Raw genomic sequence first — 24,575 nt, forward strand, 5'->3', positions numbered from 1 at the left:
ATAATAGGTGTTCAGTGACATTCTGGGTAAGGTAAGAGCAGTTGTGTAGGGGTGTTTACCGGGAAGACTAACCTGTTAAATTCCTTGAGGCTGAGACATGCTAGACACAATTCAGAAGTACAGAGGAACCAGCGATGAATGAATTGGCCTTATCTAGCTTGCTTTTGCTGGCTTGGTTGCTACAGGGGGAAGAATGGGTTAACCTGACATTCCTTCCTTCCTCAACTGCAGCACAAGTTACATAGGTGGTGATGTAGTACTTGACTGATCAGCACCCCCTGACCGCACAGTTCAGTGCATCGTGCAGGCACAGTGAGCAGTCGGTAAATGTTTGAGGGGTGAGTGGAGGAAGCTGCCATAACAGTCAGGCTTACTTACTCCACCATCTCTCTGCTGTCTGCACGAAAGACATGGTAGAGTGATTAAACAATGTGTGTGTGTGTGTGTCAGTATATGTATCCTTTGCAGTTTCAACTCAATACAGTAATTTGTACATTCTTGATTCAATATTTATTGAGCACCTACCATTTTGTTGCCTGCTATGTAACACTACCCTGTCCCTTTTGGTGTGGAGCCATGGGGAAAGTTCTGCCTGTTGTCACACTTTCTGAACTTAAAAATTCTCACTACCTTTTCCGAACTACACACACACACACAAGTAATCTTCCTCTTCCACAGTCTTGTGTATTTCTTTTTGTATTTCAGGGTTCTAACATATCAGAAGATGGAGCCAAGAGCCAGAGTGGTGCCTGTGACTCAGATCAACTGCTGTTTTTTCCCCGACAGAACCTCTGGCCTCTGGAAACCTACATTAAACAACAATCTCTGACAGCGCTTCCTCCACAATCCTTGATTCCATCACTGGAAACTTGAGAACCAACTCTAACCACCCCCACCCCCAGGTGAGGGCACTGATAGCAATTACGGAGAACTTCACAGCTGCCCCCAAGTCCATTTCCCCTCACACTTGACTAAAATCTGACCACGTTTCTATTTTTACTGTGTAAAAATAAATCAAATATGCCTAGTCCTGTGTCCTAGATACAGCAGGGAGAGGGGAGAGAAGGGATAAAGGAAGTTGAAAGCTAGAATGGGAATGAGAGGCAAAAGAGCTAAGATTCTAGGGTCAGACAACTGTGAAGGTGGGGGCACATACTGGGAGTAAACTCTACCACCAGCAAGGGTCTGGTGTGGTGGGAAAGTGCATGAGTTCAATCAAACCCAGCATCAGCACTTAACCGATTGACTTTCAATCACTTACCTTCTCTGACCTTAAATTCCTCATCTGTAAGATTTAGAGGTCTCTTAGGGCCCTCTTAAAACACGAGTATGAAGGACTCCAGGAAGTGCTCTCTGCAGATTCTCTGTTCCAGCCCTTGAAGTTGTTATATTTATTAATTCTAATAGTTTGTTGCTATTGTTGCCCTTTACCGTGTACCATATATTAGGTGAGTTAATACAAAATTAATTTAACGATTGGGAGTGATACTATTATTCCCATTTCATAGATGAGAAAACTGAAGCATAGAAATTAAATAATTTACCCACAATTACATAGTGAATGGCAGGCAGATTCAGGATTTAAACTACTAGGTCTGTTTTGGTTCCAAATCTATGCTCGTGTTTTCTACCTGCCAGTAAAGACTATGTTTAAAAAAAAAAAAAGATTCATTGTTAAAAAGGGAATTACTATTCCTTCAGGTCCGTTTTTCTCCCTCTCTCTCTCTAGAGTTTCCTGCTCCTGTCCTCCAAGCCGCAGGACACCTATTGCTACTTTGGGCTGGAACTGCAGGTCTCGGGCTTGCGTGTGTAACAGTGTAGGTCTTCCGGACAGGCGGAACCACCCACATCGCTGCTCGTGCTGTGTGGGGTGTGCCTCTCCGCAGTTCCTAGAGGTAGTCCCAGGGTAGAGTGGCAGCTTTAACAACCAATAGGCATGGAAGTTGAGGGGCCAGAAGCCAATGAGGAATCTGGTGAAGGAGAAGAAGCGATCATTTGAGGATGTAGGCACTGGTCTGAAAGAACATGGGACTGTATCAGAGGTGGCGGCGGCTCCGGCTCCCAGGGTTACAAGCCTGCGGGCTGCACACGGTGCGTGAGGTACCCAAAAGTTCCGAGCCAGCCCAAAGCCCAAGGTGTAGACTCTCATCCCAGTCTGACCACCCTGTGCTCCCACCCTGAGTCCCCGGCTACCCTAGGCTTTTTACGCACTTTTTCCTAGTGTCAACAGCCTGGGGAGTGTAGGACCCCTAACGTAGGGCCCTGTATCTCTTAAAGACTAGAGAGAGGACCGCGGCCACTTATATATCACCTCCCACCATCCCATAGCTCAAGAATAACTGATTGGGGACTGTGTTACCTCCTAACATCTTTCCTTCCAGGCAGCTGTGCCGAACCCTCCACACTGGTTGGTAGAGCGGCTTGGCCTTTTTGAGGAGCTATGGGCTACTCAGGTAAAGAGGGTAGCAAGCATAGCAGAAAAGGAACACCGGACTATTAAGATAGCGCTTCCCGGAGGCCAGAAGGTGGAGGCAGTGGCATGGAACACAACCCCTTACCAACTAGCCCAGCAGATCAGGTACCAGGCCCATTTTCTACCTACCAGTATTCTACATCTGCACTTCCTTCCCCTGGACCAGAGCAGGGGAAGAAAATTGCTTCTTTCTGTTCCATCCCATCAAGCTAGCTTTTCTTAAGGATTCGTCTTTATCTGCATTAGTTTCAGAGTCTCTGCCCTTTCCCTGTTATCCTTGGGGTGGGAGGAGAGAAAGGATGGGTTTTATTGCTCCGGTAACACATTTCCCCTTTGCATGTTTGAAGTTCATACGAGATTAGTCCCTCCTTCCCCCGTGGATTGTAATCTTGTCTGTTTCTTTATTCCTGCCCCCGCACCCGCACTGAAGTTCAACCCTGGCAAATACTGCAGTGGCTGCCCAAGTGAATGGAGAACCTTATGATCTGGAGCGGCCCTTAGAGACAGATTGTGACCTCAGATTTCTGACATTTGATTCTGCAGAGGGGAAAGCAGTAAGTTTCTTCCTTATCGAAAATACAGCGGCTACTAAACTAAGAGACATTTAAATGTGTGTTTCTAACTTTTTTTTTGCCTTAGTATCTCTGTTTACACTTGAGAAGAAGACCTACCACAGATTGCTTGTCTTGACCATTCCTAGCTAAGCTGGAAACTTACGAGGAAAGTGTTTATTTAGCCTAGATCTGTTATACGCAGACATCATTTGTGCTCGTGAAAGGGAAAGATAATAAGTTGAAAACAGCAGGATGATATGCCAGTTCAGTGCTCCCGGCTCTTGAGACGCCTATCATAAGTCATCTGTAGCATGTATTTAATTCTAACATGGCTTCCACAGCTGAGCACACAGCCTGGCCCTCTGTCCATTTTGTCCTCTTCGTGTCAGCTTAGGTAATGTAGGCCTCATCTGTTAAGGTGCAGAAAGATGACGTTCTCATATCGCCTATCTACAAATGGTCACCAAGTCCTAAAGCAGTGGTTGCATCACACTAGATTCCTGATATAGGGGGGAAAAGGGGGGGATGCTGAGTAGACCCTTTAAAAATCAGTCTTGCCCTGACTGGTGTGGCTCAGTGGATTGAGAGCCAGCCTCCAAACCAAGGGGTCCTGAGTTTGATTCCCGGTCAGGGCACATACCTGGGTTACAGGCTGGGACCCTAGCTGCGGGTACATGGGAGGCAGCCACACACTGATGTTTCTCTCCCTCTCTCTTTCCTCCTCCCTCCCCCTCTCTCTGGAATTAAATAAATAAAAACTTAAAAAAAATTAGTCTTAACAAACTAGGTTACCCTGAAGCCCTAAAAGGAGATGTTACAGGAGAGCAAAGGAAAACCAACTGGGCTTCTACAACTGGGAAGGGAGCCTGGAGGAGTGGGGCCGGGGGTACTCTCTTTGGTGCTCTGCCCCTACTGACCTCCAGTACGTGGTAGTCCTAGAAGAGCCGTACTAAGTTCACACCAGACTCTCAGAGGAGAAAATCAGGAACTAGGAGTTACAGGGAAAGGTTATGAACTCGTGAACCCCTTTCTTGTGAATCCAGGTGTTCTGGCACTCCAGCACCCACGTCCTGGGGGCAGCGGCGGAACAGCTCCTCGGTGCTGTCCTCTGCCGAGGCCCCAGCACAGAATGTGGCTTCTACCACGATTTCTTCCTGGGAAAAGACCGGTGAGTAGTCCACGGAAGGAGGAGAATGGTTTCTTTTTTAGGGACTTTGTCATATTTTTTCAGGTTTTTTGAGGTATAATTGACAAAATTGTAATATTTTTAAGTGTACAAGGTGATAATTTGATATTTGTATACCTTGTGAAACGATTCCTACAATCTAATTAATTTGTCACCTCACTTTTTGTGTGTATGTGTGAGAACGCTTAAGCTCTACTCTTGGCAGATTTCAGCTGTGCGGTACAGAATTATCAACTGGTCACCACGCCAGGCGTTAGCGCCTTAGACCGTACTCAGTTCGTGTCCTTCCACTGGAGTGGTGTCCGAGGTCCTTTTCTGGGGCCTCGGGCGTGTTCAGTCTGGAGGAGCAAGCTGGGAAAGGGCCTCCAGGTCCCCGCCGTTACTTTGGTGTCACCTTCTCCATTGGTCTGTGTTCTTTCTCTTCTAATTCTCCTCGAACCTTATCTTTTCTAGCCTTTAGGAATTCTTCAACTTTTACTTCATAACTATTGCTTTAATTTTGTCCATCCAGATTGCCTGCACTCAACTTTTAATTTTATACATCGAGCATTTGCTCCAGCTATAAAGTTTGCACCTGATTTCCCGTTAAAGTTTTCTCTTAGTTTGCCTAAAAGCAGGTAATTCAGGATGTTTCTCGAAGGCAGGATGGCACCTCCTAGCCAACAGGTATGTCACCCAGGTGATGCTTCTTAGGGGATGCAGACCAACCAATTCTCACCTTCCCAGGACTATCCGGGGCTCAGAGCTGCCTGTTTTGGAGCGAATTTGCCAGGAACTTACAGCTGCTGCTCAGCCCTTCCGGAGGCTAGAGGCTTCCCAGGATCAGCTTCGCCAGCTCTTTAAGGTGCGTTGGAATCCCACAGTTTTAGGAGGAAATCAGAGGCATGAGAGAAGGGGTGACTCTCTCCCAGGACATCTTTGTGGGGATAGAGACCAGTCTCCACTCATCCATTCTTCCAGGATAACCCCTTTAAGCTTCGCCTGATCGAGGAGAAAGTGACAGGCCCAACGGCGACAGTGTATGGGTGAGAGTGGTCCAGAGAAGGGAATCCGGGGGAGGCGAGGGCCGGAAGTGGGGTGAGGGAAGGAAGACAGAAGGTGACCTGCTGCTCCAGAAACAGGAATGGGAACAGGATTTGGTTCTCATCTCCCATTGCTCTGTCTGTGGAGTAGTTTTCTTTACTTCCTCTTTCTGTCTGCTAAAGGCCATGGGAGGGAGAAAACTAGAAGCTCCAGAATTTGGCAACCACTGACTGACTCCTTCCTTCTCCCAGGTGCGGCATGTTGGTCGATCTTTGCCGGGGCCCCCACCTTCGGCATACGGGACAGATTGGAGGGCTGAAGCTGCTCACGGTCAGTGGTGAGGACAGGGTTAGGCTGAGACTCCGGTTTTCACTGGAGGGGGCAGGAGATAATCCTCTCTCTCAGCCCCTTGATACTCTGATAGCTGAGGGAATCCTGGAGGAGAAAGATACTTAGTCTCTGCCTTCTAGAAACTTTGAGTCTAACGGCAGATACTGGACACACTGCCAGGGCCCAGAAGCCAACACAAATTCCATAGTTAGGTGTCAGTGCTACAGGAGGTGGAGGGGGAGGGCACGGGCAGGCCGGACAAGGCCATGTAGGGAAGGCTCCTGTGAGTAGAGGGGTGTGAGATGGCGTTTAACAGGCACAGGGAGACTGTTCTATGTCAGGGGCATGTCTTTGATGAAACGGTGTTCCTGGGCACGGGGAGCTACTAGATGGAATGGGAGCGGAGAGCGAGGGGTGAGGCAGACATGCAGAACAAAAAGCGCGGATTGAAAACCCAGCCAGCGGCGCCTTGCCCCAGCTCGGGTGTTGATGCAGTGTGTGGCCTTGGGTAAATCTCCTCACCCATTTCCCCCTTCTAGTAAACGAGGCTGTTAATTTCTGGCCCGCCAGTAAATCCACATCTAGGGACAGAACCCGCTAGTGCAGGAGAAAGCGACTGAGGAAAAGTTAAAAGTGCTGTAAAATGCAGGCTGTTTCTTACTAGCAGTACTGTTGTTTGAGGACAGCATGAGCAGAGGCATCGGATTTCGTGTGGCTGGGGACAGGAGCTAGTGTGGGAGATTGAGTCTTCTGGCAGCTGTCTGGGGGTTGATAAACAGATGGATAGGATGACATTCGACCAGATCTCAGGCTAGTCCCCGGAGCAGTCACTGACTGGAACAGGAAGGAGCTACGTACAGGGGTGCTGGCAGGGCAGCAGTGCTGAGGATGGGGAGAAAAAGAGGTGGCAGGATAGGGTTAGGCCTGAGCAGGACATGGGTGGAAATCAGGAGTCGGGCCCCTCCAAGGCTGTAAACATCGCAGGGGGTCTGCAGGACCAGCCTGCTGGTGTCGATGGTGGGAGAAGTAGGGCATACCTGTGAGGCCTACGCTGAGAGTATCATTTGAGGTTTGCAAGAGACGTTCGGTGTCTTCAGCCCTCTCCGTCTTCCCTTTGACTCCCGCTGTCCTCCCACAGAACTCGTCATCCGTATGGAAGTCCTCGGGCGCCCCAGAGACACTGCAGAGGGTGTCCGGGATTTCCTTCCCCACAGCAGAGGAGCTGAGGGCCTGGGAAGAATGGAGGAGGGAAGCAGAGTTACGGGACCACCGGCGCATCGGGAAGGTACTGAGATTGGGGTAATGGGGGGCTGAGGATGAGGGTCGGAACAAGATGAAGGAACCTGATTGCAAAGCTGGGAGCCGATTCAGAACCCGACAGACTGAGCAGCTCCATCACTTGTTTCTTCTGGGTTCCAAGGCCCTCGCTTCCCCCCTGAAGTGACCACTGCCATTCCTGACCCCAGGAACAGGAGCTCTTTTTCTTCCACGAACTGAGTCCTGGGAGCTGCTTCTTCCTGCCGCGGGGGACAAGGGTGTATAATGCCCTGGTGTCCTTTATCAGGGTAAGGAGGACCCAAGTCCAGGGGAAGGAAGACCAGGGAGGGGCCGAGGGCCTAGAAGAAGCCAAGTGTTAAAAAGGGGGGCTTACAATAAACTAACAAACAAAATAGAACCATAGGCATGGGAACATGGAACAGACTGACAGTGACCAGAGGGGAGGGGGGAGGGGGGTAATGGAAAGAAGGGGAAGGCACTAGACTATGAACATGTGTGAATGGCCCTCAGACATGGACAACAGTGTGGGAACTGAGTGCGGGACCGGGGCCTGGGATGGGTGGAGGAGGGCAAAGGGGGAAAAATTGGGAAAACTGTAATAGAAAAACAATAACAAAATGATTTTAGAAAAGAAGTAAAAGAGGGATTAGAAGCATAAACATAAGTATTGTAAAGTGCTGGTGATGCTCATGAAGACACTGGAAACCTGTGGTCTGCAGTGGGGGGCGTAGAGAGTTCACGTGGTACTTAGCAGGTTGACTGTCATCAGCACAACCTGAGGACCCAGGAGAATCACACAGCTGCCGCCCGCCCTTCTCACCTCAAGGTCACGTTGACCTTTCACGTCTGTGCCCTCCTTTCCAGGCTGAGTACGCCCGCCGCGGTTTCTTAGAAGTGAAGACACCCATGCTGTTTGCTACGAAACTCTGGGAACTCTCAGGGCACTGGGAGCATTATCAGGAGGACATGTTCGCACTGCAGTCCGCAGGCTCCGACAGGCCCGCCAGCTCCCAGAGTGACCACCCCACGAGCCATCCCACAGACACGCTTGCCCTCAAGCCCATGAACTGCCCTGCGCACTGGTGAGCAGGGGCCGGGAGGCCTGGGTCCTCCCAGGGCTGGGGCCGGGCACCCAGCTTGCTAAATATTAAGTACTAGGAAGCACCCTGAAGCGTATCAGGGCACTGATCTGAGTCCTGAATCTGCCCTCTTGCCAGCTGTGTGAACTGGGAAGATCACTGTGCCGCTCTAAGCCTCAGTCTCGTGTTGTGAACACCAAGGGTTTGGAATTACTGTCTAAGGTTCCCCTTCCAGCACAGTGCCTGTCACAGAACAGGTGCGCGGGAAATGCCGTCTCTTACTGTTATTACTGAGAGATTCCCTTTGAGCCACGCAGGGCTCTCATTGTGATGAGCAGGACTGTCAGGACTTGGGGAGGGCACGCTAAAGCTGGAGATGTCCTTAGCTGACGGCACAAGGAAAGGAAGTCTTCGGGGGCCAGTTTTTCCGGTGGCACTAACCTCTCCCCACCTCAACCTCAGCCTGATGTTTGCCCACCGGCCCAGATCCTGGCGAGAGCTGCCCCTGCGACTGGCAGACTTTGGGGCCCTGCACAGGGCTGAGGCCTCTGGCAGTCTAGGGGGACTGACCCGGCTGCGGTGTTTCCAGCAGGACGATGCTCACATCTTCTGTGCACCCAATCAGGTGGCCCTTCCCCCGTCCCACCAAGGCACCTGCCATTCCCCTATGAGCCACCAACATTCCTGACCCTCAGCTGCCCTCTTTATTAAATACTGCAGTTCAGCTATGTGCTATCCCCAGCTTTCCCCTGTGTGTGTGTGCCCTCTGCCTCCCCCAAACTACTGTCATCCCAGAGCCTTAGCTAGCACACAGCTCACCCGCCCTTACTTCCTGCCCCAGCTGGAAGCAGAGATCCGAGGCTGCCTGGATTTCCTCCGCTCGGTCTATGCTGTCCTTGGCTTCTCCTTCCGCCTGGCACTGTCCACCCGGCCGTCTGGCTTCCTGGGAGAGCCTTGTCTTTGGGACCAGGCTGAGCAGGTGAGCAGGTGCTGGGGAAGCAGAGGCGGATAAACCCCTCTCTGATGGAAGAGGAGGCAAATGGGAGTCAGGGCGCTCAGTAGAGGCGTCTGCCGAGGGGGCCATCTGCGGGAGACCGGAGGGTTACGTTGCTCGTGAAGTCCTCTCTCCTCCCCTGTAAAGGTCCTTCAACAGGCCCTGGAAGAATTTGGGGAACCCTGGGACCTCAACCCTGGAGATGGTGCCTTCTATGGGCCTAAGGTAAGCTGGAAGCTTTATTGGACAGCGTTTGATTCAGTTTTTGTTTTGTTTTATTAGATATTTAATAGATAACTTGTGGTGGCTATAAACAAGAGCAGTACAGTTGCTGTCCCCGTGGACTTAGGATCTAGTGGGGGCTGTGGGGCCGTAGGTGCTAAGGGAGCCTGTTACTCAAGAGGGTCAAGAGAGGCTTCCTGCAGGACTCTTTCCGATCTGAAATGTAAATGTCAGCGGGGTGAAGAGGTGTTTCAGGAGGGAAGAGCGTAGGCCGAGGCTGGGGAAGATGAAAACTCACAAGGCAAGCTGGAAGAAGTGAAAGACATCAGGAGAGAAAAAGAGCTGAAAAGTGTCTGCTGGGTTTAGTAAAAAAGCTGTTAGGTTTTTGGGGGATTTGTTTCTTTGTTTTTTATGTTACCAATGAATGGCAGACAGAAGAAAATTGGTTATAAAACCATTACATTACTAAAATTTTTGCAGCGTTTTAAACATTTCCAATCATGCGATAGTGATAAAGATCAAAAAATGTATAGAGTTGATGGAAGCTCAACAAATAGGACTTAATATATTATACAACTGAAACCACAGTTGCACAGCACATCCAGCTCCCCAAATTTATCCGTGCATTATGAAATTGAAATGTATGCTGTCTCCCCAAAAATGTTCCCTCCAACCCCATTTCCCAATTACCTTATCTACAAACCTTTTCATTTAACCTATTAAAGCAGCTGTGATGGGTATATAATCTACAGGACAGTCTTCATTATTACTTCAGATCAGACACTAAGTATATAGTCCTATGATCAACCTTTAGTTACCTTCCTTTCAAAAGGCATTTGAACTGCTGCCATTGTCTTTGAAGAGTCAAGCCTAAGAAACTACCATATTGGTACTCAACAATCTGGTGTAGTAGGTAATTCTGTAAACTATAATAATACCAGTAACCCATGTGTCCACACACTTGTAAAAGAAGGATTTCCTCTCTGAGAAATGTTACTTAGTAGGTCTCTGAAAGGAAAGTTGTATGACTGTGCTTTCTCATACAAAAGGGTTAGGTGACCCTAAATATTTACCCAGTTGGCTAACAAGCTTACAGTTGAAATGTTTTTAAAATATTCAAATCCACAGGAGTAATTATGGAAATAAAATCTCAGAACATAGCATAAGACACATACAGAATTACTTTTTTTTTTTTAATATTTTTTTATTTTTGGAGAGAGGGCAAGGGAGGGAGTAAGAGAAGGAAACACCGATGTGCTGGAGATACATCGATTGGCTGCCTCTCGCGCGCCCCCAACTGGGGGCCTGGCCCACAACCCAGGCACGTGCCCTGATGGGTAATCAAGCCCACACAGCCTTTCAGTCTGCAGGCCGGCACTCGATCCACACCAGCCAGGGCCAGAATTGTTCTTAAAGTGGCACATCCAAAATAAATCTAACAAGGCAACACAAAAACCAATTTAATAACAATTTGAAATCATGTACAGTGGGAAGTGCTTCTGTTAAAGTCATCAACCAAAATTAATGAATGGCAGAAGATTACTGTCTCAAAATATACTGAATTCATGTGTTAATATTACCATAAATTCAGGTTATCAATTAAGTTAAACAAATTTTAGAGCTATTGTTATAAGATAAATAAATGTACTTCATGATAAAAGCACAGCAGCAGCTAAAAGAAATTTGATAACATTTGTCACAAAATACAAACTTCCTTAATCATTCACAACCCAGGACAGTAAAATTTTCTTGGAAACTTCTTTAAAGACTTGATTTAACATGCCAGGAAAATGTTATTTTTCCATTAAGGTGGATTGATGTAAATTGGTGTGAGGTCAGTTGCACACCTGGAATCAACTCCGAGCAGAAGTACCAGCTGCTGACAACGCGTGTTTACCTGTAACGCAGCTGGGCGTTAAACTGTGCAACTGCTGGCGCCAGTCTGCTTATGAAGGCAATGCTCTGGGTGCAAAGTGTTCTCGCAAACAGTGGGCAAGCAGGTTTCATTATTATATATTCAACAATAACCCTGAATTCATCAAACAAAGTCCGACAATATGGCTTCTTCAAGAGGAATATCAAAGAGTAAGAACTGTATGGCATACAGGATGGAGCAAAAAAGCAGGTTTACAGTTGTATCCACTTTCAAATAAAATAATAATAATGCAAGAATGAACTCTATGTTTCACAAGTAGGTTTACAGTTGGGAGTATGCAAAACAGTTTATTTTTGAATTATTGTTTATTATTCAAAAGTAGATACAACTGTAAACCTACTTTTGCCCCTCCCTGTATTTCATTACAAGCAATGAATTTCAGAATGTTCTGTTGATTAGCACTTAATTTATCCAAGATAAAGCTCAGCAGAGGTAAACTATTTGACCCTTTGCAACGAGGACTTTTATGTACATGTGGCAGGATGAAGCAAGGGAAGTACCAGGCCAGGGGATACTCAGTGTAACAGGATAGGGACTGAAAGGGGAGAGGACACAAGAGGTAGTGGCAGCTGCCCTGTAACAAACCTGGGGCCGGAGCGTTCTGCCTCCCTGGAGGGGCAGCAGCCTTTGGTGCAGGCTCAAAGCACTGCTGGTAAGAGCACTGGCCAACAAAGCACATTGGTAAAAGCTTGATGCTTCGTGCACCCCAAGAAAAGGCAGAGCCAAGAAAGCAGAGCAGTAAACTGTGGATGAGGAGAGAGCCACACGGCCATGTCCAGTTTATTGGTCGTCATGAACTGGGCTGTGCCTGCCCCAGGGGGACACTGTCCAGCACAGAAAAGAGCAAAGCTGGATGTCTAGAAAGACCAGGGCAAAGGCGGAGCTCGAGGCTCTTTGGTTTTGCAGGGCCATTTTTGGTAAAGTGGAGACTGGGGTGGAGTCAGAAGTGAACGAATGAGGCAGAAGAGGGTTACTGGGGCCTGAGTAGTCAGAGGCGAGACTTGAGAATGTGTGAATGCTGCGCTGAGAGGGTGCCTGTTTGGGTCAGGGAGAAGTTGAAGTTTAGGGGAAGTTCCTGGGGAGGCGCGAAGGGTAGGATGGAGGGCCCTCCACCCGACCAGAGGGGTAACCTTTGCCGTTGTTTTGGGGGCAGAAAGAAAGTCTGGAAGTAGATTCTGGGAAGTTCATAGGTGTGGAGATAGAAGTTGAGACATTTTCCCATCTCACAATACTAATTACCTGGGTTTTCCATGAAATGGGGAAGAGGATCATTTGGTGCAATGGGAATGGGGGAGAGGAGAGTTTGGGAGGGGGGTGGAAATGAGAAGAGAGAGAAGAAAGCTTGAAACTCCTGGAGGAGAACAGCGCCCAGCTGACCAAGGCAGCTGGAGGCCTGGGGCAGCAGCAGGGTACAGCCGCGTTGCATGAGGTACAAGGCAGTGACTTGCATGGTGGCATCGGTCCCTGGTTTTGCACCTGCGCGGGGTGTGCCGTGTTGGGCAGCGCCGAGCGGTTGTGTTTCAGTGTCCCAGAGATGGAAGGGCGGGCACCATCAGGGCGGGGTTCCGCCACGTGGATGTGACAGAGGAAAAAACGAGCAGGGACAGCTGCGTGGGGAGGAGTTGAAGGCAGGAGGGGCCTGTAAATGGGAAGGAAAAGAGGAATCGAGGAACCTGGGCATTGAAGTGTTTTTAATAGGAATCACCGTCAGTGCTAGAAAACCAAGAGTTGGCGGTCAGAGCCGGGTGGGCCGGTGCAGAGGTGCGGCCTTTCCAGGCAGTGACGGGATGTGGGGGGTGGGGCTGTAGTGCGTGTGTGGACGAAGGTCTCTGAGTTGAGGGGCTCAAGGAAATGAGAAGCCAGGGTGTGGATGGGTCATTCGTGTGAATGTTGGTGTCCTCTAATATTATAACACCACAATAAGTGGAAGGAGCCACGGAGACTGGCTGCCAGAGTCGCCAGTGGGTGAGTAGAGCATGATACAGCTGGGTGACATGTCTCTCCTAGCAGCCTGGGACACGGGTAGGTGGGAAGGGGGGTGGCACAGATAATGGCGGATGCTGGGTCCGGGGTCTGCCATGCCTTCTGTGTCTCCCCAGATTGACGTGCACCTCCGAGATGCCCTGGGTCGGCCCCATCAGTGCGGGACAATCCAGCTTGACTTCCAGCTGCCCCTGAGATTTGACCTCCAGTACAAGGGGTACAGGGCCTGCCCATCCCCTTTCCCTTGGCTGCCCATGGGATAGGTGGAGAACAACCTCCTGTTCTACCTTTGACCCTAAAAATACCAAATTCTCCACACCCTCCCCTTCTGGGGCTGCATATTTCTAAAAACTGGAGGGTGATCTTGGTTACACAATTTGTGCCGCTTCCTCCATTCCATCCACCTCCCTTTTCCCTCCAAGGCAGGCGGGGGCCCCGGAGCACCCAGTGCTCATTCACCGAGCAGTGCTGGGCTCTGTGGAGAGGATGCTGGGGGTGCTGGCGGAGAGCTGTGGCGGGAAATGGTGAGACCTCCGGCTCCAGACTTCTGCCCTGACCCTCCAGCCGCATAGTGCATGCCCCAGGGCCTGGCCCCTTCAGACTCCGGCTTCTGTCTCCTGCTCGAGTCTGCTCTCTGCAGCCACACTCACAGCCAGAGCCAGAATAAGTAATTTGCCCTTCCCTCTTCTCTCCCAACCAGGCCACTGTGGCTGTCCCCATTCCAGGTGATGGTCATCCCTGTGGGGACCGAGCAAGAGGAATATGCCCGGGAGGTGAGGAGCTGGGGGTAAGGACAGGGCTGAAGCAAGGCTAATGGATAGGATAGGAAGCGACCCCCCGGGCAGCACAGTGGGCACAGCAGCAGGAACCAGGAGACTGGGCGCGGATGGCTGCTGGCCTGTATGCTGGAAAGTTCACATCTGAGGAATGAAACTATCCCTGCCTTGTGGGGATGTGTGAAAAAAATCATTTTTTAAAAGGTTGTATTTATTTTCAGAGACAAGGAAAGAGAGGGAGAAAAACAGCAATGTGTGAGGGAAACATCAGTTGGTTGCCTCTCCCACACCCCCAGCCACCCAGGCATGTGCCCTGACTGGGAACTGAACTGGTGACCTTTCGGTCCACAGGCCCGAGCTCAATCCACTGAGCCACACCAGCCAGAGCAATGTATGCAAATTAAGTCCACATACATGAAATGCTGACAACAGAGCACTTGGCACAGAAGGGGGTGTGGATAAATGTTGGTTTTATTTTTCGCCTCTAGACAGTGAGGATATGGGCTGTCCCCGAGACGAGCAGCTGGTGGGTCCGGTGGTGGCTAGAAGCAGGCAGTCAAGGGGATGACTGGCAGGTGGGGCTGCAGGAGGAGGCAGACAGGGGGCTGCATGGGGCCAGGGCAGAGCCTCTGCAGAGAGACAAGGAGGAGGGTGCTCTGTGTGGGCTGGTCAGCCTTGAGGCACAGGAAGGAGGACTACATGGGGGCTTGGGGAATTCTGGCATCAAACTGTTCTAGCTCCTCAGCCTTCCATTAAATTAAGTTGCTGTTACTAAACCTCTGACCCAGGCACAGCAGAGCCTGTGGGCTGCAGGACTGGTTGGTGACCTGGACGCTGACCCCAAACTGACCCTCAGCCGGAGAGTCCGCCGGGCTCAGCTCACCAGCTACAATTTTCAGTTTGGTAAGAGACCAGGTCAGGTACCTGCCCCATACGCTGTTCTTTCCTATTTATTAAGTTTAGTCATCTTCGTATTTGGCCCAGTTGGGGCTCCATTCCTGAGCTGGACAGGAGCCAGGATTCAGGATGCCTGAGCCATTTGGGCCCCAGGTTTCTTCGCCACTACAGCTGCCCGTGACCCTCAGAACAGTTTTCTTCTGACCCTTCCTATAGCCTGTGGTGTCTGTTAGGCTAATTAACCAAGGGAGCATCAGAGAGAAAGGGGCAGGAAGGGTTAACAAGGCATTAATTAGTTAGCTCTGTTTATTCTAGACATAGGCTAGTCAGCCCTACGGAGGAGGAGAAAGGTAAGGAGAAAAGGTAGCCCTGCCTGTCCCTTTTTTCGTTCTCCAAGGCTCAGAGCTCTGTCCTGAAAGCAAGGAGCAGAAACTCCTCAGCCAGACGACCTGATTCTCCAGTTTCACACCCACTCACCCACTCACACTGCGCTGCCAGCACCGAGAGCAGGCTGCCTCGTGGGCCGTGCACCCCGCCACCTCCCCTCCCTCTGACCTGCACACACGCGGTTCTCTCTGGGTCTGCTCCTTGACCCCTGTGGTCTTTCTCTGGCTGACCCTACTATCTCTGACCTCTGGGCTCCTGACTAGAAGTGATAAGGCATATAGGAGAATGTCTGGAACATTTTCTTATCTCCTCAGCAAGAGCAGGGAACTGAAGGGCAAGAGACAGCTAAATATATCCTTCCCTCAACCATATCTGGGCTTAGCTCTCACCCTTTCTGAAGATTTAGATCTCTTCAATTTCTGCATAGCAGAGGGAGAGCGCTTAGGTGGAGGTACCCAAACCTCCCCCTTTCTTGCAGTGGTTGGCCAGAAAGAGCAGAGCAAGAGAACAGTGAACATTCGGACCCGAGATAATCGGCGACTTGGAGAACGGGACTTGGAAGAGGCTGTGGGGCGGCTGCTGGAGCTACAGAACGCCAGGGTCCCAAACGCTGAAGAAATGTTCTGAGCTTTTGTATGCTGCAGAGACAGAGGTCTGCCGGAGCCACCAGCCTCTGAACACGGCAGAGGCCAACCTAACTGACAGAGTCCAGAGTCCCCAGACCCTTTGGAACTCATGTGGAGGCGTGAATCTACTCCCCTAGAAAGAATCAGGTCTGGAGGAAGCTGTGGCTCTTTGCATGGGAGGACAGTGAGACTAAAAATAATAAACTTGAAACTGCTGGGGTTGTGTCTTCATCTCTGGCTGCTGATGGGATCAGAGGTAAAAAGTCCGCCTCCCTCTTTTGTCCCAAGGTGTTGGGGAAATTGAAGAGGGCAGCCCAGGCCCTGGCTGGGTAGCTCAGTTGGTTAGAGCATCTTCCCAGTACATTCAGGTTACCCCAAGGTTATGGGTTTGATCCCTGCTCAGGGCACATATAAGAATCAACCAATGAATGCATAAATAAATGGAACAACAAATTGGTGTTTCTCTGAAATCAATACATGCTTTTTTAAAAATTAAGGAAACGGGCAGCCCGGGCCTCTTGGCCCTCGGGGAGCCCCTGGGATAGCTGTCCTGTCCTGACCCCAAACTCAGTGCCCCATTTCCCCAACCACTATTCGGCAGGTTGTCAGATCCCCTCCTCCACGTGCAAATGGAGAAACTGAGGCACAGAGTAAGCTCCCAAACACCTCTTGAACCATATCTCAGAATCTGTTTCTCTTGGGGTCATAAAAATGCCCTCCTCTCATTACCCCCATTCTTCTCAATCCTCTCAGGATGCCTCAGGGTGAGTCTGGGAGGAGTGGCTGCCAGAGGAGGAGCAGCTGGGACTGAGTCACAGCAGGAAGCTGAGGAGGGCGGGAGCTGTTCCCAGATAAAAGGACCGAGCTGGCCCTGAAGTTCTCTACAGCAGTAGCAGCAACCAGAGAACCAGGCTCCCAGCAGTCCAGCCCTCCTGTCCAGATCTGCCTGACAGCACTCACCTCCCGGGTGGCCGCTGACCAGTCTGCCCCAGGATGGGGACCATGTCCGGAGCAGCCTTGGTCTTGGCCTGTTTGGCTGTTGCTCTTCTAGCCTCCGAGGGAGGTGAGTTGGGGTTGGAGTCAGCACTTGGGGAGGGGGGCCCGCTAGCGTGGGCCTGGGGCCTGAGTCCTGAGTCCAGCCATCCTAGATGGCTCATCACCAGCAGGTTGATTCTCCATTTGGTCCTGCCTTTGAGCAGGCTCCAGGTGGGCCCGTGCACTGAAGCCTTTGACAGGGAGGGGGCTCAGGAGCACAGAAAGAGACTGGCTGGAGACTGTTGCTGCTAGAGATTATTCCTAGTGATTGCTGCCAAGAAACACAAAATTAGAGTCAAAGGATGACTCCTGGGGTGGGGCGGGGCAGGGAGGTGGACTCTGTCAGAGAAGGGCCCTGCCTGAGGGAGGAGAATGCGGGACCTGTTAGGCAAGGACCCTGCTGCTCACAGCCCTTTGCTGACCGTCCTGACAGACCCCCTGCCTGGGTAGGGGACTAGACGGAGCCACCTTCCACCCAGTGCACTCTCTGCATGGATGCTGAACAAAATGCTACTGAGGGGAACCAGAGAGCATCCTGCGTCTAGCCTGGATCTCTGTAAAGCTGCATTGTGCTGTCCGTCCTAGGTCCTAGTCACTGTGACAAGCGATTCCTTTTCCTGGGCTGAGGGGTGGTTTGCCCCAGTCCTGAATCACCGCAGCCTCCCGATCCTAAACTGAGACCCAAACTAAGCAGCATCTAGGACTAGTTAAAGGGGAAGGAGGCACTTGACTTTCTGGGCAGTTCCTTATCAGAAGGCCCAGAGATGAGTAAAGGGCTTGGAGTGGGAGGGGAGGTGGGAGAAGTGGACAGGTGAGGCCCCTGTCAGTTCGAGGTTCAGACCTCCTCCTCCGAAGGCTAGGGAAGCGTCACAGCAGAGAGGCCGTGGGGAGGAGAGCCCAGGCGTCCTGAGGGGCCAACAGGGACGCGGGTCAGGTCCTTCCTCCCCGGGCCCGTGTCTCCCATTCCGTTTAGACTCAGACTTGGGAGACCCGAGGCTTTGAGCCCGGTAGAGGTCGGAACCCAGTGATTCACGGCTAGGTGTGTTTGGGGGTGGGGGGTGGACTAGGGGCCATGGGGCAGGGGCCATACCGAGGGGCTTCTGGCGTCTTGCTTGTCTTCCCTGCACTCTTGACCTCTAGTGCCTCCCCACTTTGTGCTCAGGGCCGGGAAGGGGCCTCTCAAAACCAGCCTGACTCACCCTTCCTCACTCCAGGTTTCAAGACTTCAGGCCAGAAGGAGCTGGGACCAGAGTACCTTCAGGAAGGTAAGAGTCTGGGGAAGTGGCATGGGATTGGGGGTCGGGCAGGAACTGCAGGCTCTGACCATCTCCCCTCTTGCCCCTAGTTGGCTATGCAGCGCCCCCTTCCCCACCCCTGACACAAGCCCACCCCGTGGACCACCCTGACACCACTGAGCATGGCCCTCACTTTGAGGAAAACAGTGAAGGTAAGTCCCTCCTGTCCCTCCTCCAGGGTTCTAGTCTGGCTTTCGTCCCCCTGTCTTGAGGTGAGGGGGGGAAGGAGTCCCTGTGCCCTCTCCTCACCTGCTAGAGGAAGTGGGCTGTTCACACACCGCCCTTCTGTAGTGCCGCCCCCTCCCTCTCTGGAAGACGGCTTTGCCCAAGTGGAGGAGCTGTTTTCTCCCCAGCTCCTTCTGGAAGCAGGTGAGTGCTCGCCAGCCCCTGGCCTGCCCTCCACTGTGATCTTGCCGACATCGGTCTGACCCGTGCTCCTTGCTGTCCTCGCCCTCAGGATCCTTCTCCCTCTCGGGAAGCCACGCAGCGGATCCCTCTCTCCCGCAGAAAGCCATCCCTGTGCAAGAAGAGCTGCCCTCCTCCCAGCTCCCTATCGAACAGAAGGAAGGTAAGCGACTCCCCCTCCTCTTCACTCTCCCACCTGCCCCTGGCTTTGGGGGCTGTGCCACTTACCAGCTGTGTAAACTTGGGTAAGTTATCTCTCTAAGCCTTAGCTTCTTCCTCTGTAAAACAGGGGCAATCGTACCTATTTTACAAAGTTATGAGATTAAATGACATAAAAGTAGCATTTATTTTCACTTCTTTGTTGAGTTCCTCTCTATGCATGGGAGCTGGCCAGGACCCCGTCTTTTAGAGAGAGCCACCCTGACGTGATTTTTGCTTTTGCATCTTCTTCCCCCCAGTAGACTCACATGTGCCACAACAGGAGGAACCGATCGACCAGAAAGAGGGTGAGTGACGGCTCCGGTCTGTGACCCCTGCTTCAGGGCCCAGGACCACCTGGGCTGGGTGCAGGGAGCCCGGGCCTCGGGAAGCAGCACAGGGAGTGGGGCTCACTTAGGGGGACTATCAGGGTGACACCCTTCGGGCCTCAGTTCTCATTTCCTTTCAGCCCCTCAGTCTGAACGTGAGTCACGGTTCATTTCTTTCTCTTTCCCCATATCCTTCCAATCCCTCCTCCTCAACCCCAAGTTCTTTCAACCCTCCAAGTCATCCAGCCTTTCTCTACGCTCTGCACGACCCGCCTGCCCACTCTGTTTTCCCCACTCTAGAGGAGCCAGGGCACGTGTCTTTGAGTCCAGCCTCACACTGCCAACAGGGCCGATCCCAAGGGAGCTGGGGCCACCGGCTGGACGGTTTCCCCCCTGGGCGGCCTTCTTCCGACAATCTGGACCAGATCTGCCTTCCCACTCGTCAGCATGTGGTGTACGGGCCGTGGAACCTGCCCCAGTCTGGCTACTCTCACCTTAGTCGCCAGGGTGAGACCCTCAATATGCTGGAGACTGGATACTCCCGCTGCTGCCGCTGTCGCAGCTACATAGAACGCATGGACTGTGCAAAGCTTGTGGTAAGGGTTGGGCTCTTGGTCCTGGGGCGTCCCTTGAACCCTACACGGTATGTGTGTGTGTTTTAAGGACTAGACTAGGCCTCAGCCTGGGTATGCGAGAACCTTAGGTCCTGTCATTGGTGCTGAGAGCAGAGACAGTCTCTGCTTCTTTCCTATCTATGTGCCCGGGGTCCTTTTCTGGAGCCTGGGAGGAAGACAGGAATGTGGACAGTGGGCTGCTAGGCTGATCCACCCCTCTTGCTCTAGTGGGAGGACGCAATGACCCGGTTCTGTGAGGCCGAGTTCTCGGTCAAGACCCGAGCCCACTGGTGCTGCAAAAAGCAGGGGGAGGCTCGATTCTCCTGCTTCCAGGAGGAAGCTCCCCAGCCGCACTACAAGCTCCAGGACTGCCCCAGCCTCCAGCCTGTGATTTTATCGGGCCTCGAGCTGCCTTTCCCCCCCGGGGTACCAACGCTGGACAATATCAAGATCATCTGCCACCTAAGACGCTTCCGCTCTGTGCCACGCAACCTCCCACCTACTGACCCCCTCCAAAGGCAGCTGCAGGTTCTGACCCGGCTAGAGGGGGCGTTCCAGCGCTGCTGCCGGCAGGGGAACAACCACACCTGTGCGTGGAGGGCTGTAAGTGCGGTTTCAGCTCCCCCGAGAGCCTGTCTGCCTGCCTGCCCACCCATCTCTGACCTCCGATCCTGCTGGCCCATTCCTCCACGTACCTTCCCACTGTGAACGCATGTACCCGTCCTCTGCTTGTGAATGAATGTTCGCCCATCCGTTGTGCTGGTCATCTGAGTCTGTTCATCTTGAGCCTTCATCCCGCGCTCCTGGCCTCGTCCACCCAAGATCCCACTCGCGCGCCTGTCTGCCATCCATCCGTCCAGCTCTGGCCTCACCCGACCCTCTCCGCCTGCGCTCCCAGCTCGTCTCCCGTGGCCAGCTCCAGACCTCACCTGTGCTTCCGCCCTCCGCCTTCCCAAACCCACACATCCCGAGCCACCTCCCTGCCCTCTGGTTCTTTGTCCTCCCCTTTGGCACTTGGGGTTGGGAGTCCCTCACCTTCCAGTGTAGGGCAACAAGGGAAGCGGAAGGTGAGGAGGAAAGGGGCCACTGTCCAGCCTTTTGACTTCTCTCTTTCTGGCCCACAGTGGGAGGAGACCCTTGACAGATACTGTGAGCAGGAACACGGTATAAAGACCCACCCCCACCCATGCTGCCACCACCCTCCCAGCCCCGCCCGCGACAACTGCTTTGCCGAAAACGCTCCCTACCCCAACTATGACCGGGATCTCTTGACCATTGACCTCAGCCGAGTCACCCCCAACCTCATGGACCATCTTTGTGGAAACCAAAGGGTTCTCACCAAGCAGTAAGTCTTGCACACTTCCTCCCCAACTCTCTCCTCTTCCCCAAAACCTCCTTTTGGGGCACCCTCCTGGGTTCTCTTGGCAAGAACATGATCATGGTCTCCAAGCACCGTTTTTATTACCTGGGGGTTCCTAAAGAGCCTGAACCCTGTCCCTTTCCCACCACAGTAAACAGATTCCTGGGCTAATCCGGAACATGACTGCCCGTTGCTGTGACCTGCCACTTCCAGAGCAAGCCTGCTGTGCTGAGGAGGAGGTGAGCGTGGTGCAGGCCGTCACAGTTTCCAAGGGAAGGGAGGGGAGGGGGGGGAGGGGATGCCTAGACCTGGAGTCTGCCCATGCTTTTAGGACATCGACACAGCCCACAGAAATAATGAGGACTAGGGGCGGAGGTCTTTTTTCTTGGGTCCCGAAGTCCTCATTCCTGACCTGACCTGCTCCCCACTGCCAAGTTCCTATTAAGCTCCAAGCATTTCCAGATGTGCACATCTGTCCATCACAGGAAGTCTAGCTGTGCAAGGCAGCCTCGCACTGTCTCTGGACCCCAGGAAGGGATCAGAAGGAGAGCAGGAGCAGCTGAGGGAAGGGGGACTCTGCGCGCCCAGGTACCCATGCCTGACCTCTTACAACCCGCCCCCTCACCATCTCTGCTGTTTTCTTCTCACTCATCAGAAATCAGCCTACATCAGTGACCTGTGTGGTGAACAGAGAAGCATCTGGCGAGACCTTGCATTCTGCTGTAAACTGAGTCCTGGGGATGAACAGATCAACTGCTTCAACATTAATTATCTGAAGAACGTGGCTCTAGTGGCTGGAGACACTGAGGATGACAAGGGCCAGAGGAAGCAGAACCCAACTCAGGGAACAAATACCAGTCCCAGCCCTTGAGCCCAAGGAAGAGTGAGTCACCCCAGAGCTTTGGAGGATCAGACTGGGGGAACCCCACCCCACCCTCCTGGAACACACAGTAAACACCTCTGGGATTTGGCATGCTCATTGTCTGTAATGTCTCACATACAAACACACCCTCCTAAGCCAGCCTGCTGGGGTTTTCTTCAGTGACTGGACCCTGAGGCCCACTGCCCTGCCCTTACTGACTGAGCAGTCATTCCACAGGCTGTGATGGAACCATAAATAAATGGCTTCAATTCACTATTCGTCATCTTGAATTTATTCACATATTTAAAAGAAATGTCACCTTGTCAGCTGGCTATCAGGATTCAGAAGTGAAAAAGACATGGTTTATGTCCTTGGTGAGCCCCCCAAATGCCACAGCCCTACCCAACATCTTTTTTTTAAAAGACTTTGTTTATTTTTAGAGAGGGAGAAAGAGGGGGTAAGACAGCGATGTGTGAGGAAAACCTGGTTCTCATGCCAGGCATGTGCTCTGACCAGGAATCCACTGAGCCTCACCAGTCCGGCCCATGACTGACACTTTTTAGTCTTTTTTTTTTTCTTTTTCTTTTTTTATTTTAGATTTTAATTATTTTATTTTTAGACAGAGGAGAAGGGAGGGAGAAAGAAAGGGAGAGAAACATTAATGTGTGGTTACCTCTCCAGTGCCCTGCACAGGCAAACCTGGCCCACAACCCAGGCAGGTGCCCTGACTGGGAATCGAACCAGCGACCCTTTGGTTTGCAGGCCCATGCTCATTCCACTGAGCCACACCAACCAGGGCTGACACTTTTTAACCTTAATTTTTGATCTTTGGAATCCATGCATTGGTTATTTCAAAATCCACCTATTTGAACTATCAATGTCCACTGTGTTAGTCAGATTGCTCACATTCCAGGAACCTAGCAAGTGTGGTAAGTGGTGGGGCGCAGTGCTGCCACGGAAGTGCCCGTATCCTGAGCGCCCAGAAGAGGCAGTTAGGGCTGGGGGCAGTCGGGGAGCGCTGGGGAAGGCCTCACGTTGAGGTCGGAGCTTCTCCAGGAGAGAAGTAGAAGGTGCAAGGGGCAGGTATCACCCAGGCAGCGGCAACAGCTCCTGCAGAAGCACAGAGGTTGAAAGGGCTTCACTCCAGCGGTGATCCTCTGAGATGTAGCTGCAGAGATAAGCAGCTCACCAGGAATGGCTCATCCACCCACAGGTATTAAAGTGGATCTTGGCACCTCTGCCCGCGAGGGGCACCAGCAGTTTCAGGCAGAGGATGTGTTCAGATAAGTCTTTTACAAAGTCTAGTCGGCAGCTGGCCAGGCAGGTACATGGGAGGCCAATTCGGAGAGTGGCTGGACAAGGCCGAGGGGAGGAGGCTGTAACCGCCAGACCTAAGCTGGACCACAGGTTGGAGGGACTCCAGCCCTTCTAGGCTGACCCCTGGAAATCGGAGCTGAAAATTAAGACTGGGGTTTATAGAGACTCTGCTGCTAGGACAACAGTCCAAGAAACGGGACTTCCCTGGCCCAGTTACAGCGGAAATGGGTGAACCCAGGCCCCCGCCAACCTGACCCTGTCAGAGACAAGCGGAGCCCCAACAGCTCTCAAGCCGACACAGCGGCTCCCCTCTCCCATCCCCCATAGCCTTTTGTTTATTTACTAATATTTTGCCGGGAAGGCTGTTTCTAACCAAGCAATGTCTCATGGCTCTTTCGCCAGTCCGTCAGCAAAGGAGCCAATGAGAGAGCGAGGACTGCGGTGGGCCCCGCCCCTTAGCCGGCAACCCAGCGCCCGGGCGACCCGGCAAACGGCGCTCGTTACACTCTCGAAGAGCGTCACTGCGCCTGAGCGGAAGTCCGGCGTACCTTCGGTGGGCACTAGGACCCAGGGACTGGAGAGGGTGAGGCGGGCCAGTTCCTTCCCCTACCCACCCACCCACTAGCTTGTCCTTCGCCGAGGTCCTTACGAGCTCTTTGGGAGCGGCAGATCCCCGGTGGGTGGGGGGACCCACGGCACGCTCAGCGAGTGATGCTTTAGGCTGCAGTTGCAAAACGCAGTTCCAAGTGCTGGACGGGGAGTCCGAGACGAGTAGGACCACTGTCCCAACCTGTCGGAGTTTACAGTTTACCGGAGAGGAGGGGAAGGGAACCGGAAAGTAGTAGTAAGCAGTGTAGTGAAAGAATATCAGTGCTAATTTAGTATACGCATCATCAGCTGAGTTAAAAGAAGTCATTCTCACTAGGGGTCAGCGAACTATTAAATGAAGGAGATGGCTTTGGATAGAGCCTGGAAGCAGGGATAGGATTGCTGTTAGTTTCCAAGAAAAGGTGAAAGTGTTCACATCTACTGCAATTATATAAAGTATTAAAATATGATTTATGAGGTCCAGGGGCGATGGATAACGGAGTCAGAGCACCAAACTACTTAGAGGGGCCTGGAAAGCCTCCTGGAGGAACCCAAGCTTGAGTTGGATTTTGCTGGAAGGAAAGGGAGGTTTACAAAGCCCTGGGTGTATGCAAAGCTCAGCTAGAGTAAAATAGAGTGTCCGTTTTGTATTAGGCAAAGTGCTAAGTATTCTGGTTAAAATTCTCAGGGATCATTAGCTCTGTGGAGACTTGAATCCGAGCCTGGCTTTCAGGGAGATCTTGGAGAAGGCCATAAGGCAGAAAGCGTGACTGGTATATTTGAAGAGCCACTAAATAGTAAAAACGGAGTGAAGGGGTAGCTAGACAG

General features: G+C 51.9%; 2 protein-coding genes across 5 annotated transcripts; both read left to right on the forward strand.

Annotated features, from left to right (window-relative positions):
* The first annotated feature begins 724 nt into the window (after positions 1–724).
* TARS2 (threonyl-tRNA synthetase 2, mitochondrial) lies at positions 725–15,960 on the forward strand. Of its 3 annotated transcripts, none has more exons than XM_036015811.1 (18): positions 725–902; positions 1,730–2,100; positions 2,382–2,578; positions 2,904–3,027; positions 4,071–4,195; positions 4,940–5,057; positions 5,174–5,238; positions 5,488–5,566; positions 6,705–6,851; positions 7,033–7,131; positions 7,709–7,926; positions 8,386–8,548; positions 8,765–8,902; positions 9,065–9,142; positions 13,175–13,275; positions 13,485–13,582; positions 13,759–13,831; positions 14,623–14,737. In XM_036015811.1, exons 2-17 carry the CDS (start codon positions 2,026–2,028, stop codon positions 13,785–13,787), a joined length of 1,854 nt encoding a protein of 617 aa, XP_035871704.1. In that variant the 5' UTR covers positions 725–902; positions 1,730–2,025; the 3' UTR covers positions 13,788–13,831; positions 14,623–14,737. The 3 variants fall into 3 exon arrangements, with proteins under 3 accessions (XP_035871704.1, XP_028358851.1, XP_028358852.1); XM_028503050.2 differs by lacking the exon at positions 725–902 and adding an exon at positions 15,597–15,960 and having other exon boundaries at positions 1,965–2,100; positions 13,481–13,582; XM_028503051.2 differs by lacking the exon at positions 725–902 and adding an exon at positions 15,597–15,960 and having other exon boundaries at positions 1,970–2,091; positions 13,481–13,582.
* A 588-nt stretch (positions 15,961–16,548) lies between these two features.
* On the forward strand, positions 16,549–22,115 carry ECM1 (extracellular matrix protein 1). Of its 2 annotated transcripts, XM_028503185.2 has the most exons (11): positions 16,549–16,807; positions 17,994–18,044; positions 18,125–18,226; positions 18,366–18,443; positions 18,532–18,642; positions 18,938–18,985; positions 19,307–19,602; positions 19,849–20,223; positions 20,745–20,965; positions 21,132–21,219; positions 21,636–22,115. In XM_028503185.2, exons 1-11 carry the CDS (start codon positions 16,738–16,740, stop codon positions 21,849–21,851), a joined length of 1,656 nt encoding a protein of 551 aa, XP_028358986.1. In that variant the 5' UTR covers positions 16,549–16,737; the 3' UTR covers positions 21,852–22,115. The 2 variants fall into 2 exon arrangements, with proteins under 2 accessions (XP_028358986.1, XP_035871705.1); XM_036015812.1 differs by lacking the exon at positions 19,849–20,223 and having other exon boundaries at positions 16,552–16,807.
* The last annotated feature ends 2,460 nt before the right edge of the window (positions 22,116–24,575 follow it).

This window comes from Phyllostomus discolor, chromosome 14 (assembly GCF_004126475.2).
Source record: "Phyllostomus discolor isolate MPI-MPIP mPhyDis1 chromosome 14, mPhyDis1.pri.v3, whole genome shotgun sequence".
NCBI classification, from domain to species: domain Eukaryota; kingdom Metazoa; phylum Chordata; class Mammalia; order Chiroptera; family Phyllostomidae; genus Phyllostomus; species Phyllostomus discolor.

Excerpts from the sequence above, each read along its gene's own strand:
- TARS2 (XM_028503050.2), top strand. The coding sequence starts at position 2,026 with ATGGGACTGTATCAGAGGTGGCGGCGGCTCCGGCTCCCAGGGTTACAA. Across the intron at positions 2,101-2,381 it reads GGCTGCACACGGTGCGTGAG|GCAGCTGTGCCGAACCCTCC; the intron begins GTACCCAAAAGT and ends CTTTCCTTCCAG. Across the intron at positions 13,832-14,622 it reads AAGAGGAATATGCCCGGGAG|GCACAGCAGAGCCTGTGGGC; the intron begins GTGAGGAGCTGG and ends CCTCTGACCCAG.
- ECM1 (XM_028503185.2), top strand. The coding sequence starts at position 16,738 with ATGGGGACCATGTCCGGAGCAGCCTTGGTCTTGGCCTGTTTGGCTGTT. Across the intron at positions 18,444-18,531 it reads CCAGCTCCTTCTGGAAGCAG|GATCCTTCTCCCTCTCGGGA; the intron begins GTGAGTGCTCGC and ends CCTCGCCCTCAG. Across the intron at positions 18,986-19,306 it reads ACCGATCGACCAGAAAGAGG|AGGAGCCAGGGCACGTGTCT; the intron begins GTGAGTGACGGC and ends TCCCCACTCTAG.